Below are 16,319 nucleotides of genomic sequence, written 5' to 3'. Positions count from 1 at the left end.
TTACAGCCGGCACAGACGCACATATAGAATTCCACACAATTCTTTTCGGTGAGACGTTTGCAGTTGCCCACTCGCAGTTTCATCGTTCGTGGCCCATCCACCCAGCATCTAGCGTTTCCCTTCCTTCTGGTTTTTCTCCTGTTGCCATTGCTGCCTTGTCGAGGCGAGGGCCAAGGAGCGATTTAGCCGTTACGGGACGATGGCGACGCGTCAGTTGGGACTTTGGCGTTACGACCGGCTGCTAACTCTGTCGATATAGCAGCGATCGACCGCAGTCCAGTTACCTCGACTACGATAGCGCCAAAGCACCGTTAGTGATCGTCCGTTACAACTGAAGCGCCATCAGCAGGCAGTTGTTACCCGGCAGCTGTACTAGTTCATCTGCCGATTGCTGCAGCTGTTGCAGGTTGTGTGACGACGTCTCATTATTCATCTACTGCCAATATGAGGTTGTACCTTGTGCTTCTCCTCGTTGCCCTCGTTGCAACGCTTGCGGCTGGTGAGTTTGTCCAAACCCCCTATTGCTGGATGAAAACTACTGAAGAGCCTATCTAAGTACAAGCTGTTGCTTCTATTAGTGGCTTGGTACCCGATTGAGGACTGCGACTTTTAGCCCACTGCTTGAAGAAACAACCTGAATCGCGGACACAGGCCACTAGACTACGTTAAAACTGTTTTACGTAAACTAAAACGGTGCAATTTACCACTGAATGTATCATATCTAGGAATTAAAAGTACTTCATTGATTTACACAGATTGTATGTGGTATTGGCGAGACATGAAGCAGCGACCTTTGGTCTCTTTCGACAAAATTATGCGGTTAGTTCGATATGAATGAATTAATGAATATCGTTGCAAACCTACGGTCTTCTAGCGGTGGCATAAAGTAATATTTAATTGATCGTCAATACCGTCTTTTCCAATTAGCCGTATTTTAAGGACAGGTCCAATACTGAGAAGTGAAAAGCGCGTCATAGTTATATTATCATGTAACTATCACGCGCTCCCCAGAGGCGTTTCATTCAAAGCCGACTGTTTCTGTCACCAGACGTGCCACATTGCTATTGGCTAGAGATCTGTCCCCTTCTCTGTTCTGGGCACATTTTATCGTTAAATCTTCGCCGCCTTGGTGCTCTGTAACGATGGCTGCAGATTTGAACGACGTGTACAAACAATCAATCAATCAATCAATGGCCAATAACGGTATCGTTGCATTGGTGCTTGTTGTTGTATTGGAGAAGTAAGTTTTTACATTTTTTACTATGCAATTTCATATTATTACGTTTTCCCAAGTACCTTTATAACGCAAACAGTACTACGTGACGTCATGGGCTGTCGCGGCTATTTCCTATTGGTTCAGAAACAGCTTTATCAATTTGCCCAGTTTCCTTTTCCCGTAGGCTAAAAGAGAACAGGTTTTGGAAGAAGCGAAGGTTGATGAACTAACTAGCTTGAATACGCATAGTATTATAACACGTGGTCTATGGCCGTGGTGTCTGTTAATGAAAGAAATGAATAGAACCTTTGATTGTGATACTGCAGGACTCCAGCTTCTTCGTAACATAGAAAGACATGCTATATAATACACTTCTTTTTTACAGGTCAGAGAAAGAAGACGCAAGATAAAAATTGCGCATTGGCCAAGGACCCAGGTCCTTGTAATGAGCGCGCAAGTCTGAAGTGGTATTTCGACTCGAAGAGCTCGAAATGTCGTCGTTTTGTTTATGGCGGCTGCCAGGGTAATGGAAATCGGTGGGATAGTGATGCTGAGTGCAAAAGGAAGTGTATCGTCGAATAGGTCAGTAGGAACCAAAAGTGTCCAGGTAGAACGCGATCGGCGAATTGTTTGGTCTATTTGAATCATGTGCTACCCTTAGTGTACGAAGATAAACATCAATAAACGTTTTGGCAAAGAAAAACTACTTGAGAAGGATGTTGCAAAAGGTGAACCGTACGACCAAGGTGTGACTTGAATAGATGGTAGGTTAGGTTTGAAATATTTAGATTTGGGTTGTTTCCGCAGTTTGGGTAAATAGTCTGTTGCAAAGAAGACTGTGAGTAGCGGGTTATGAGAGAAGGCACTCGCAAGCGTGGTTTATAGCCTCACAATTCATGTAGCACACGTTTTGTTGAAGACATTTTTCGTGTCGGCGAATCAAACAAAGGTTTGCCTGAGACGCAAGCTTGAGTTCACGGGATACTGTCGAGGCTAACGTGCCGTCCTTTTACACAAAATCGCCGTGTAGGCAGCTGGGCAAATTAAAAGTAATCAGAGAAAGGAATATGCAAAAACACGGAGTTTTAATTTGAGTTACGGGTATTTAGCCTGGGTATGGACGCACTTTTGCCTAACTTATCTTCCTGAGTAAAGCGCACAGAGAATCATATATGAGAACAATGTCAACTTCAGCCGTGGTACTGACGAACTGTGTATTAACATGTAGAGAAATACAACCACAGCGTTAATTCAATTGTCCAGTATCAGAGTAACTGCGATAACAAAGGCATTTCCGACGGAGTTAACAGTCAAATGACGCAAAAAGTCAATATTGAAGCAATATTCTTTAGTTCCGAAGAAGAACAATGTATTTTTTTAGTTTAGAGAAAAGAACACCAGCAATGGCGCGTTGATAAGTTGGATGTTGATGTCTTTGGGTCGGTCGCTGAACCAAACCTCTATTCATTGACTGTCGCTTATTATTATCTAAGACGCAGACTTGTTAGATGGGAGAACGCTACTTTGGCTAACATTTACATCAGTCACGCGAAGATACATTGACTTGGCTAAGTCAGAATACATTTCGTTTTGAACCGAAATACATAAATGAGGCTCGCTATCGGGGCTCAAAAAAGCGGCTGAATGTCATTTTTTAAGCCCCTTTCAGCCGCAAATTACTAATACCACTTCTAGATGGCTGTAATTACATATGTCTTCGCAAATGACCATTTTATTTCGGCGCTCACTTCAATAACTAATACTTCAAACTTTTCTATTACCTCCGAATGCACAGAATCTAGAAGGGAACCCGCAATCACAACGATTGCCTCTGCTCTATGAATTTTTTTTAAATTTGCCATCTATGTAGCTTCACATGGACTTGTCCGAGGAGATGACTGATTAAGAGGTAATTATATATGCGCCACTCCATCTGTTTGTTCGATTATTCATAGCAGTTACCGTCGCTGTTGCTATAATATACGCCGTCTGCGCCGCGTTAGTTGTGTCGGGGTCATGACGTACGCGCGTTAGATTCAATTTGATTCCCGACGTCAATAAGGGTGGGTCTTGCTCTACCAGCAGGAGTTATTGGGACTTAGCTACCTATGCAGACCGTATCAGGCCATAGTGGTAATAATGTAAGACGGACGGCGAGCGTGAGGAAGGCCGAACCGCCTATTTGCCTCGGGCGAACACCTTTCACCAAACGTCAACTGCCGAACCCCTCGCCTACGACACAATCAGCTAGCATCCATAGGAGTCGTCTAGTAGCGACTAAACGAACCAGCATCGAAGCCTATCTCTATGCTTTTGCTGGCGATAAACCAGCGCCATCCAACACCGCCACGTAGAGCGTCGCGCTACAGCCGTTCTGCTGCAGCTTTCCTTTGAGCTTTTTGTGATTACACTGGCAACATGGTACTGAGTCTGAAATCAGCGTATGAGACTGATTGCAGAAATCGTTTCTATTTTGAAGAATATATTATATATTAAGGAAAAAAAAAAATAAAAAAGAATAGATGCATTCAAAAAGACCTGGCGAGGCACGTTAGTATACCATGGGGACACCCGGGATATATTTTGAGAAATTTCTGCTTCGACGCACTGCCACGAACCCGCTTGACGAGAGTAAATGACAGATTGGTTATCAATACAGAATTTTTAAAGCTGGCGTTGTAATTCGTAACGTAAATTGTCGTGAATACTTTCAGAATACGATCATGTCAGATAATGGCCACGGACGAGTTCAACAAACGAAAAATCACCATTATTCGAACTAGAAGAAAAAATCAATGTTTCATATCTAGGGCAAACATCTTTTATGTGCTTGTATCGTTTACAAAATCTCGAGTAAACTGTAGGTGGGAGAACAAGTCGTGTTCACAAGTTTCATTGACTTGCCCTCCCATGGCAGAGTCATCAGTTCTCTCCTCACCTGCGGCTTTGAGTAAATTAACAATGTCTCCATTATACTTTCTTCCATAGCAAATTTCGTCCGTCAATGAGCGCATAGGCGTAGAACAGTTTCAACATCGTTCTGAATACGATGCGCTTCAGTGTGGCCGAAACCTTCCGAGTCACTCAAACCGCAGGGAGTGCCTGGCTGTACGCGAAGTCATTGAGAACAACTGAAGTCGGACAAATCGTATCGAGTAACTACATGAGAGCCAAATTGAAACGAATCAAGGTCAATTGCCCGGCGCCGAGGTTCCATTAGGTGTTAATAAGCTATCAGTGCATGTTATTCTAACAATATTCATTCGAAGAGAAAACGAACAGGGAAACGATATATCATAAGGTAAAAATCGATACTGAAACTCGCATCGTTGAATGCGTCTCTCCATTTTGCTTCGCTCTACTTCGATGTAAGACAGAAACAAAGGCAGTCCACGAAAGCCATATTTACTATTCAGTGCTTAAACAGCGTACGCATAACGTTTGATTAATATGATACGAACATTACTTTATATAAAGATTATAATACTGTGTACGTGATTGCAATAATAATAAGGTAATGAGATAATAAATATGGTGCGCGAGCTGTTATAAGAATAATGCGTTGGTTACGTTCAATTCAACCTTAGTATGCCCCTACACGATAGCGGATTTGTGAACTAAAAGCATTCACAAACTGATCTAACCAACATCGTGGACGTCTATGCAGCTAAAACGACATGCTGGCAAGTACCACACTACGGTTACCAATTGCACAGACACACGCTCCTGTTGCTCGAGCATTTGACACTGATCCTATAATCGTTTATTTGAAGTCGGCGACGTAAAACCAAGGCGTCAATGAGGCGAACACATTCAAATAGGATGCAACAGGACAGCATGGGCAATTAACGCAGGCGGTGCTACAGAATGGGATTTTAACACATAATTTATAATTACATAAACCCGTGAGGATTTTCAGGTAAGTTTTTGTATAACTATTACAACTGTAATATAAAAGTGTTAAATTAAAACTGCTAGCAAGGACGGTTACTTTAAATCGAAATACTCCTTGGCCCTTTGACCAAGCTGCGCTTGATGGACAACCATCCTTAGCAGCCTCACCGGATGAATTTGTTACTTTTTGGTTAACTCTTCACGCAATAATATTGTAAATGGTAGTACAACATTGCTTACGTACGCTTTGTACATCTTTGATAGGTGTTTTTTTATTGATACCAACTTTCGCTTACCTAATAAAATAAAAAGCCTTCTCAAAGAGCAGCAGGCAAAGTCAACTCCCTCTACAAGTAGGATTTCGTTCCGAAAGTACTAAATGGTATAGCACCTCAGTTTCAGCACAAACGATTCTCTTGGCTCATATTATTCCAGATACATAGTTGCTTATGCTGTGGACCTAGGATCTTACCAACGCAGCGCCAATAGGTGCGCGTGAATTGTTGAAATTGTTGAATTAAAGTGTGGAATTTTTCAACAATTACATAACTTCGTAATGCAAGTTTACTATTGTTATAATTTCATCCTAGTAATATGATTAATCAGCAACTAAAGTTAACCACAACTACCTAGGTAACAGGAACCAGGATGGGTCTGAGATGAATATGGCACCAGCCATAGATTAGATTGTAAGTCCTTTCTCAGATCGAACCACATGCTAATCTTTCATTGGGATTACCGATATTGGTAAAACCTCCACTCGCACCGAACTTCTACATCCTCTTGCGCAAACCACTTGTTTGCTGCATAAATAGGCTTTATAAAACACTTAACTTATTCAAAATCTAGTAATATTAACTGCTAGCACGCGTTTGATTTCTAGCGTTGATGATATGTTCGTTACGTAAGCTGTCAACAACCAAAAACTTGCTTTTTTTTGCCAACTTATGCAGTTTGAGCGCTAATTTTACAAGGCCGAAAGTCCCTTTCCAATTAAACGCCACATCCATGATAATTGGTTATATTACACAGTAATATAACATTCTATAGACGATGTTTTTCCGTATATTACTAATACATCATACGACTCTCAGGGAACGATATTCGGCCACTCTTAAAGGCTCTCTCCATGTGTCTATCAGGCCACACCACCAGCACTGAGCTATTTCGTAGTCAATCAACACTAACCATAACTAAAAGCATTATAATTATGGTCTCGGTTGCTGAATTGTCTTCGTGCGGTACCGGGGGGGGGGGGGGCAGCCTGCCGTACGATGATATCTACATTCGGCGCTTCTAAGTCTCTATAGTGTAGCATACTTCGAAGAACTCGTAAAGATTACGTAAAAGGTCGATATTCGTCTTGAGGATTGACTCGAGTCGCCGCTCACATCCGTGCCGTTTTGGATCGAAACATTCCCCAAAACATATAGCGCGTAAAAGAAATGTGACTTCATCAAACCCGATGATCTGAACCTTCCGAACCAACAGATGGGGCTCCCCGCACAACGAAAACAGCAGTTCATCGATAAATCGGTAGAAGTGATCATCCAGATCCCGACCTGTCAAATCAGAGGGAAATCAGTTCTGATCTTAATAGTTTTGTTATTGCACCATTTCGATGAATAAAGAAAATAACTACATGAAAATGTAATCGAGCATGATAAACGCAATTTCTGATTAAGATTACCCAGATTTAATAGAAAAATTCATTTCAATATACATACATATGAGGAACTTTAGTAGATTCTAAATATCTGTAGCATTTCTCTTAATATCGAACACGTTGCTAGGTATTGTTCAGTAGGTTTAACGCAATTTACTATTTTACGATAACATACCTTCGACTTCAACGTTACAGTAACCTTTGATGTTGATCTGGTCGGGTTCACATGAATAGGAGTACATTGCCACTACGCCCTGTTCGAGTGTTTCCTTCGTAGAATCCCACGGCTAATGAACCTAATATGAGACGTACAGGATTTAACTTGTTTGAAGCTAAATCACCGACAAATGTTTAGAGACTCACAATACAAAAGGCTTTATTCAATCTTCGTAGGGGTCTGAAGCATCCTAGGATTGCAAATGATGTCATAAAAGGTGTATGGGCAAAAATCATAGGTCGTTTGAATACGAACGACCTATGATTTAGGGTGCGATGCGAGTATATCAATACGTTAGCTCACGTGGATTGCACATAATCATATTCTGATGCGCGATACTTTTGACAGAGCACCCCTACACCTATGGTAAACGGACGACTCAGGTAGTTGATAGAATCTTGCATGCTAATTAAACGTGCGGTGAACTCCGTAAAATCAGAAAAAGATAAAAGTAAAACACATATGTCTCATGTGTTGAGGTGCAGATCCAGCACATTTTTTGGAAACACTCCTTGTGCTAGTTGGGCACTTTAGGACCCTCGACAATATGCTCTTCCTAAATCATCTCGATTATGTAAACGCAGGAAAGACTTTTAGGATATTTCAGTTTCGGCTAGCACGGATGAGGCGGTGCCACTAAGCGTGATGTCGACAGCCGACCAAGAATAAATAGATATCACATTAATGTAATTACTTGCTCAAGCTAAGGCCTACTCGAAAACATCAGTGAACAAAGCCTTCCGTGCTTCTATTGTAGAATATCTCGTTGGGAAACTGTCGAAAATGATGTCACGGCCCTTAGGCACCCGAAGTTCAAACCCGTGATAAAAAGTACCAATATTTTTTATGGTAGGCATTTTTCCCTTTTGCAGTTGGGAAACCAGTCGTAAACAACGTCCTGCTAATTTGTTAGGACAGCACCTAGCCCAAGGCTCTCGTTGAACAGGAGAGTCCAGCGTCGCAAAAAACTCCTGTTTTGAATGTCAGTTTATAATATAGTGACATAAATTGACACGGAGGTTGTATAATCTTTAGGTCAATTTACCGGGTACAAGTAAAGCTAATTAAGTAAAATTCGAATATGCACTAGGTCTAATGAAGAGAGATATTCAATTTACGTATACTTAGAATTTCGTACTCACTCGAGATCCATGAGATCCTCACGAATCTTAACTACAATCAACATGAATAATGACATTCATGAAGTTATCAATCAAATACGATCTATCTTGGAATTTATGAGCCAAATAGTAACTTACCATTTCGATAAGTAGATATGACACTGTTCATCATTTACGAGTCACAAAATTCATAAGAACTTTTCCTATAATCATATACAAAAGGCATAACAAAATATGGGTGATTTTGAATAAAAAAGATTGAACAGAATAAAAACAGGTTATTGCTCAATAAAAATTCAACGTCCTCCCAGTTTGTGCATAAGTTCATTATACACATGCGGATTAACTCGAAATACTATGCAAAAAACATTACAACTGTTAATTTTTGAAACAACACATGCCTGCGTCTCAAGTCGTTCAATTATACGTGTGTCTAGCCTGTCAAACTTTGTCAATTTGATCTTATTTCACATCAACCTAAGTTAACCTAAAAGCCATATATTGCTCAACGCCAACTTCCTCACAGACAGTTCACTTTTAGAGCATACACGCATGAAGTTGACACGAGGAGAACTTAAGCCATAAGGACTTCGTGCGCGCAGTGGCTCCTTGGACGTGAAACCTTGCGTGATCGAATATTGGGCTATACACACTACCCCTGTGAAAATACATTTGAGTTCGTATGCTCTATAAAGGTGTGGAGTGAGGGGGACTGATCTCAGCTTCTTGACAACGTTTATTTGGTCAGATAACGTTGTTATCTGAGTGTACGATGTACAACAGTCGATTAACCATTCAATCAGGCTCTCTAAGCTCAATGTAATCTAATCGTAAACCAACCTGTCTCAAAAAGATAACCCAAACCTAAATCGGTTCATTGAAAATGTGACAAATCCCTATATGCCCAGCATCGCACAGATCGCAGTCTTTTAAGCGGATCAATGGTTACATTGGTTAATGATTTTAAACAAAACGCACTCTTACAATTCTTTTTTACAATTTAAAATACCTCTATAAATATACAGCAACCAAATACGTCTAGCGACGTGTCACTGCAACTAATCTCTTCGTAGGCATAGCACTGCTACAAGTGAAAGATATACCTATGTATTTCGCATGCGAGACAAGCTGGTCTGCGGGTACAAACTGAAGCAATGGGAGGGATAAACTCTTCTTGGAACGAGATGGCCTCCTCGTCCGTTTCGAACCATTTTTCACAATAGTTTTGATGAAGAGCTGACGCATCTATCACCAGAGTCTCGGTGCGACAGGATAATGATTACTCCTTAAACGATTAGATAGGATTTGAAATTCTTTTAGCTCTGGGGTTTCTGTCGTTGAGACTCGCTGTACGATCCTGTAGTCCCTCCTAGATTACATGCCTGCTGAATGAAATGAGCGAAGAGCGCAAACCTTGAATATCTTTCAATACTACTGATTTTGCGGCGTTAACCTGTCCCCTTATACTCACGTTACCACTTAGATCTGAAAACGATTCAAGTGAGCATAGTCGGATTATTCTGAATCTCGAAAATCTGTAGGAACTGTTGTCTGGTGTTTAGAAGCGGCCAACAGTTTTTGCGGAGTTACGATGTCAACAAATATCGGAAAGGGTGGCTGAGCTGTTAGAGGGCGTGAGAGTGGATGGTGGAAGGTGTGGACTAGCGCGGAAAGGCCTGGAGGCTGAAGCCGTAACGCGTTGAGAAAGGGAATGCTGAGCGTGAGCAACTAAGAAGGAGCACTCCCCAACTTTGACCTCATGCGTAAAGATTGATGGATAAAGCTAGTGCTAACTAGCATGAAGTCTCTATTCGACCTATCTACATATTCGTCAGCTGTAAATAATAATGATAATAAATTCGCAATTGAAATCTACTTAAAGGAAACAGGAAGCCTGCAGAAGGCAAATTTTGCATTGTAACTGGAACTGCTTCACGCCGTTTGTATGCTTAGTTTTTAAACCGTAAACATTATAACATTATTGCTAAGAAGTAAAAAAAAAACAAATTAAATAAGAATCGTTCTGCGGTAACCTTTCAAAGCTAACTCGATCACCAGTCCAGCTATCGGTCGAATTATAATAATGTATACTTATTTAAATCTAATATGATTAAATAAACCAAAGTAAATAAATCAATAGCATGCAACATACATATTCTGTACTTTGTTTAGAAATTCAAACGTTTTATTTATATATTCTTGTCTTGGTCTTTTTTTATAGAACTTTTCTAAGAACAAAAACACTGAAGTCGAAAAATAGTAAATGTTATATGTTGTCGTGTACACGTTACTTCTGGACATTTTGTTCTTTAGAAGACGCTATTTTTTTGAAATTTGCTGGTGACGGCTAATATCAGCAAGGGTCCAATTACTCACGTGACAACCTAAATGAAGACTAATTGTGCTAGGCGGTCTTCATATTAACGTCTCTGCAAACAGCGCAGTTATTCAGTCTTTAGTTGTTCTTGCAATTACAGACTAAAGCAATATATACGCATGTATACACACACAAACACATGATGTATTGAAAGCTCAATCTATATTTTTCTTCATTCGCTTTTGTTTTGTAATCTGAATGGCGCGCTATATCTACGCTTTGGTTTGTAAGTAATTTTGCAATTTACTTGGCCTATTAAGAATTTGGCTCAAGCAGGGAAAATATAATTTGTCGACAAAATTCGTTTAAGTAAGAGAAAATAAGAGTGGCTCCTCGAACTAATCACCTATCTTTTTTTTAGAAATAAATAAAATAAGATAGAATAATATCAGTCACCGACTGAATTCACCGGATGAATCCAGAAAGAAGGATTACAGGCGTTAAACCTTACGGGTCACTATTGTCGTTACGTGAAGAGTATCCCGAACGTGATTAACACTGTATTTCTAAGAAAGATACACTGGCTTTGAACACAAACTATTAAGTTACGTCGGAAATTTACAAGAACAGACTGAAGATAAACAGCTCAGCAACTGTTAATAGAGGTTTCAGCTCAAGGTGGACGACTCTCATGGCATCAGCGTAGTAATTGATCGGCCATAAGGGTGCGATGTAGTTACGTAAAACGGCGTAATTCTCTCACGAGGCCAAATCTCTTCACATGTCGCGAAAGTTATCACGTTAAGTAATAAAGCCATGGAAAGAACTCTGAGTACCCAGTGCTTACGATCAATGATAACGAAATACCTGGCAAACACATAGGAGCAAACTTTCATTTAGATCGTCGACATCCTTTATTCGCCGAAATTATATCACACGTATTAGTTAGATAACAACATTTTCACAATAAAAACACACCGCATTCAGACTAATATTTATGGTAAGAAAAAGCTTCGTAATGGTCATTTTGATCATCTGCAAGTACCTAAAAGGCCGGCTCCAGCAGACAGCAGATAAATAAGGATCCAGGCCCAGACGACGACAATGCTGCCTACTTTATAACAACAACAAAATATGTTGTTGTGCAACAAAAACAAAACAAAATTCTTTATGTAGAAGTCGTTCGATTATTCGACTCGCAGAGTTTTTGTCATAATCCACATCTTTCAGAATTAATTCGCGTGTACTGATTTCTAAAACAGCTGAGTGCGTACTTGTTGGTGATTTCTCTGGAGTTTAGCTCAATAAGAAGTTTCGTATGAATCATAAATGGAAAAATGCTAATTGCTGGTATGAACATGTATCCAGATTATGTGAATTAAATATTCTGTAAAAAAAAAGACATCTATTACTCGAATCTAGTATATTATTCATCATTGAAACAAACGGAAGTGTTACCGTCACTTTTATTTTAAGGCGACTCAAGCAAGTTAAGAACATAATCGCACCATCATAACTTCTTTTTTCGCAGTCTTACCAGGCACTTCCGTTTTATGGATGAAGGGATCATGTTTATTTACAAATGCATGTGTGATTCAAGTAAGTATAGATGTGCCGAAACTGAAATGGGGTGGTAGAAACTTGCGTACGGTTTCCTATTTTCATCACCGGACAAGTGGTCTTGCACCTGAATTGCCGACAATATATTGTCGATGCCAGGATTTAGTAGGGGATTGAAGTTTTCCGAACCGAGAATTTCATAGGGAAACCAGTTCACAGAAGCCTATAGATACTTATATGAATTTTAATTTGCCTAAGTATAAATGCATTCAACAATTTCAGTTACCTGATTCTGTCGATATTATCCATACCGAAAGTACGGGTTAACGAGATCGATCTCAATAGAAAAGTTGTGAGACGTCCGGTGACATGTTACCATTGCGTGGATCGTCGATGGCGATTAGCATCATTCAGGCCCAAGCTGAAGGAATTCTTCGTAGTCAGTCTATGTATTTGTCTTGATTAGTAAGAAAATGACGCCTGATCAAGCAGGGAAAAGAAGAAAATAATACGTAGTTTTTTAAGAACTGTATTCAAGTTTGTATCGCGCCGTTACATCAGCTACAAATGTAGCTTTTTAGATGTATAATACATTAGTTTATTCTGCTATGGTAGCGAAATACGAATTTTCCTTTAAAGAGTAGAGTAACGAGACGTTGAAGCAACTTTATCAGCCAGTATCAAGAGTGGACAAGAGCTCTTTGCTATGATATACAAACAATTTCGACTTCGGCATCGTTCGGGTTCGTCAGATGACGGTTAACTTCGAAAAGAACAGCGTTAAGTGATTGGACATCGTAGCTCCTCATCGGAAAGCGGTCGTTCCTTAACAAGAACATGCCGTTGCGTATCAGTGCTACCTGGGTAAAAACAAGCTTGCCTGTAATTCTTGCATCTGTATTATTATCGGCATTTGTTTATTGATCTTGCGCGATTTTCTAATAGAAATTAGTGATAACATGAGTTTTATACAAAATTTTTACGGTCACCTTTACTGCAGGTGAAATAAAAGGCCAACAGACTTCAGTGAGTCAAGCGATGCTCGTTGTTAGAATACACTTTTCTCAGAAAATTTCTTTAAATCAATTTCAAACAGAATATTTCAAAAAGCAGAATATTTCAAATTCACATTCAATTTTAGTTTATGCATATTCCTCAGTGACTAAAAAAGGTTATGTATAATTAGCCATGTTGGCGCGGTGCGCCTATTTAATATAGTATGTCGCGACAATATGGCTGTAGCCGATTCTTTTGTGAGTCTTTGAAGATACTGCCATACCGAGTGCGCGAGGAACAGATCGCTCCCGACCGTTGGTTCGTCCAGAATAAGCAGTAAAGGTGCATGCAGAATGCACACCGCCAAAGATAGACGGCGTCGTTGGCCTCCATTCAGGTGAATGGCCTGTAACCAATAAGCGTGTTTACTATGCTTTCGGTTGGCTCATAGCTTCGTAGTTTTGCAAATGCGGAACATGCGGAAATTGACGCTCGGCTCATCTCTGAACCGAGATAATTCTCACACTAATTATTGTATCTACCTTATCATAGAACTTGAGAGAGAGCAGCTTTGTGACGAAACCTATTTGTTTGCAAAGAGGCAATGCTGCTATTCCGAAAAGTCGTCTCAAGTAAACCAAGGCTTCTTATACCGAAAACAGTTAACACGATGCGTCCTCTTGGAGCATGTATCTGTCGGTCGTGGTGATGGATATAACAAATTATACAGTATTTGTAAGTCATAAATGAGCGGGAATAATCGTTCGTGTGAAAGGACATAGCACTATACTATTGTACATCAAAGATAATTCCCCTTTAAGTAAATCATCATCAACATACCTTTGTCATGCCTTTCGATGAATCTAATTAGCATGGTTATAACTGATAAAATTTGATTAAAAGTTAACTTTTCGTTTGGATACGCTGCAGGCAAGTAAGCCGTAGCTTAAGTACGCCAAATTGAGCCAAAAATAAGTTTTCAATCAAAGCTTCATTTACCACAAGTATACAGCTCATACAGGTATCGCAGAAATAAAATACAAGCCACTACAAGCATAAAGAAATGTTATTGTTATTGCGCTATTAATAAGATCCAGTTGTTGTCCACTTTGTGCACAAAGTCGAGAGCACACTAATTTTACTATAGAAATCTACGTTTTACTCTAAATTTTAGCTATGAGTTGTTATCTGTAGATGCAATTAGAAATAGATACATAGTTGTCTTTAACCTGTGTTTTGAAAGAGAGAAGCTTGTTCGACATTCTGATCAGACTTTTTAAAATTTTTTTTTTTATATAGATGCAGTTGCCTAAAACGCAGTTCAGAAGTGTAGTTCTGCCGCAGCTGGGAGGATCGAGAAGTGCATAGATTTTTCCATAACGCTTCATCTAGAATAGCTTCATCTAATTTCAGAATAGCGGAGAAATATTTTTTTGTGCGTCACTGATGTTTCGAGGTTAGAGGATATCCTGAAAATGTACGCCCTCTATAACTAATTTTTTTTACAGTGCCATATAATAACTATATGACACAGAACACTAAAAACAAGTAACTTGAGGTCAGAGGATTCCCTTGACAACTTACTGGGTAAAATATTTTTCTGATGATCTTAGGGATATAGATTCGAATCCAGGCATGGACACACTTCGCTTTGTGCTAAGAGTCTGATGAATGAGGGCTATGAAACCACGAAAGCTGCAAGGTATATTCACAACGCCCTGTTGAATTTCATCTAACAGTTCTTTATAAAATATAAATAATGGGGTAATATCATATACGCTTAGAACGTCACGCATACCATACATATAACTAATCAAATAATACTAGGTGCCCATTGGCTAGGTGATTTAAAGGAAAATATTACGTTCAAAGTAAATTGACAAACGTGAGAAATAGAAAATGAGAAATAGCTCACTTCATATAGCCAGCTAAAGATTTCAACAATACACAACGGAGAACAGGCCACTCTATTTAAGATACTAAACGTACATTTGTTGTTTAGAACACGGGGATTTGAATAAGTTCCCGCGCTATAAACAAGCTTGAAATTATTGGAGAAGTGACAATATATTTCGTTAATTCCTTCGAGTTCTTTAGCTCTAACAAATTGTTTAGGTATTAATTTGACTTATGCTACCTCTTGTCAGGTTTAGAATTGATTTTCAACAACAGCTTCTACAAATAATATCTTAAATTTTTATTAAAACGTTTAAAATTTTATGGTATGTGGTAACGTGACTGTTAAATTTGCCTCGCAACACATTAACAGATGGTGTTTATTTTTGACGTCTCTTTCAAAGATGTGTTCATCATAAGAAATTCCTTCCTTCGAAAATAGTAAAGAACTAATCAGCAAGGCGCTATTAGCATCCAGCTTACGGAAACGCTGATTTCGGTTGTACCTTAAATGCAAACAATTTCTACTTGAAAAACTGGTTCGTGTAAATGGGGCCGACCCATTGTACACTGAAAATGAAAGCACGTAAAATGAAAGTCATACTCTCGCTTACAATGGCGGTCATCGTTCACACCATTAGTGCAACAGCAAAAAATAACACAGAGCCTATCATCAAACATAATTTCTATGACGTTCTTAGGTAAGACTCAGTTCACTTAGTGGAAATAGGCGTTTCCGTGTCTACACATATCTGCAAAACGATTTCAAGGTCTGTAGTGTACGAAATTAAATCGAGAAATGAAACATCACGTGAGGATTGTTAAGAGTGACTAACTGATCGAGCTGTGCCAATAGCAATTTTGTGTAACCAAACTTGAAAGGTATTTGTCGAAGCTCAGCTAGCTGCCCTTCTGATGGGCCCAATTGGATATTTTTGGGCTTCACGTTCGAATATGTATCGACTTAGCAAACTGCTATTAAGATCATGTAATGAAAGGAAATTGATCAGTGACACCAAACCAGGTCTATCTTGAGTATCAACAATGCCGAGGCGATGTTAAATATGCAGTTACTGACCTGGACAGTTAAACTCTAATACAATTTAGTACACTTGAATAAGTATACTAAATATATAGAGATCCCGGATAGAATAATTTATGTTTATTGAACCACTCAGCGAAGTACCGTAGAAAGCGACGTACCGATTGAACTGAATCCTCCACTAAGCGGAAAAATGACCCGTAGCTTCTTCTAACAGAGTCATCTATAAAACGTTTTCTTGTTATGTAAACGAAAGCCAACATCTTATCGTCGAGAAAATTAAATTGCCTGAAGCTGGTGCCATTGAATATATATTATATCAATAGCATATATGAAGATAAAAATCAATATGCAGTCCGCTGTATATAAATGCAAAACGTCGGGAAAGGCCGTT

The 16,319-nt window shown here is 39.4% G+C and overlaps 2 protein-coding genes and 1 long non-coding RNA gene across 13 annotated transcripts; 2 read left to right on the top strand and 1 right to left on the bottom strand.

The window, feature by feature from the left end:
• Positions 1-185: 185 nt before the first annotated feature.
• On the top strand, positions 186-4,774 carry LOC147755511 (mambaquaretin-2-like). The gene is made up of 3 exons (XM_086990274.1): positions 186-499; positions 1,602-1,798; positions 4,205-4,774. The coding sequence occupies exons 1-2, from the start codon at positions 445-447 to the stop codon at positions 1,796-1,798; spliced, it is 252 nt and encodes an 83-aa protein (XP_086846400.1). The 5' UTR covers positions 186-444; the 3' UTR covers positions 4,205-4,774.
• A 572-nt stretch (positions 4,775-5,346) lies between these two features.
• On the bottom strand, positions 5,347-11,588 carry LOC111251586 (protein archease-like). 11 transcript variants are annotated; one of them, XM_086990267.1, is made up of 6 exons: positions 11,477-11,588; positions 10,943-11,298; positions 10,491-10,543; positions 8,253-8,317; positions 6,952-7,072; positions 5,347-6,672 (listed from the first exon to the last, which is right to left on the bottom strand). In XM_086990267.1, the coding sequence occupies exons 5-6, from the start codon at positions 7,016-7,018 to the stop codon at positions 6,407-6,409; spliced, it is 333 nt and encodes a 110-aa protein (XP_086846393.1). In that variant the 5' UTR covers positions 7,019-7,072; positions 8,253-8,317; positions 10,491-10,543; positions 10,943-11,298; positions 11,477-11,588; the 3' UTR covers positions 5,347-6,406. The 11 variants fall into 11 exon arrangements, with proteins under 11 accessions (XP_086846393.1, XP_086846392.1, XP_086846395.1 ...); XM_086990266.1 differs by lacking the exons at positions 10,943-11,298; positions 11,477-11,588 and adding an exon at positions 11,299-11,466; XM_086990269.1 differs by lacking the exons at positions 10,491-10,543; positions 10,943-11,298; positions 11,477-11,588 and adding exons at positions 9,218-9,399; positions 9,586-10,098.
• Positions 11,589-11,599: 11 nt separating this feature from the next.
• LOC147755510 (uncharacterized) lies at positions 11,600-13,824 on the top strand. The gene is made up of 2 exons (XR_015328460.1): positions 11,600-11,781; positions 12,274-13,824. It is a non-coding gene; the product is annotated as an uncharacterized LOC147755510 (long non-coding RNA).
• The last annotated feature ends 2,495 nt before the right edge of the window (positions 13,825-16,319 follow it).

Source organism: Varroa destructor, unplaced genomic scaffold (assembly GCF_002443255.2).
Source record: "Varroa destructor unplaced genomic scaffold, Vdes_3.0 BEIS01000005.1, whole genome shotgun sequence".
NCBI classification, from domain to species: Eukaryota; Metazoa; Arthropoda; class Arachnida; order Mesostigmata; family Varroidae; genus Varroa; species Varroa destructor.
Note: the sequence above shows the minus strand (reverse complement) of the source record. Positions and strands in the feature narration are given on the sequence as shown.

What these genes read in the sequence shown, in the direction of transcription:
- LOC147755511 (XM_086990274.1), top strand. Translation starts at nt 445, where the DNA reads ATGAGGTTGTACCTTGTGCTTCTCCTCGTTGCCCTCGTTGCAACGCTT. An exon ending in CGTTGCAACGCTTGCGGCTG is followed by an intron (nt 500 to 1,601) that starts GTGAGTTTGTCC and finishes TCTTTTTTACAG; the next exon opens with GTCAGAGAAAGAAGACGCAA.
- LOC111251586 (XM_086990267.1), bottom strand. Translation starts at nt 7,018, where the DNA reads ATGTACTCCTATTCATGTGAACCCGACCAGATCAACATCAAAGGTTAC. An exon ending in CTGTAACGTTGAAGTCGAAG is followed by an intron (nt 6,673 to 6,951) that starts GTATGTTATCGT and finishes CTGATTTGACAG; the next exon opens with GTCGGGATCTGGATGATCAC.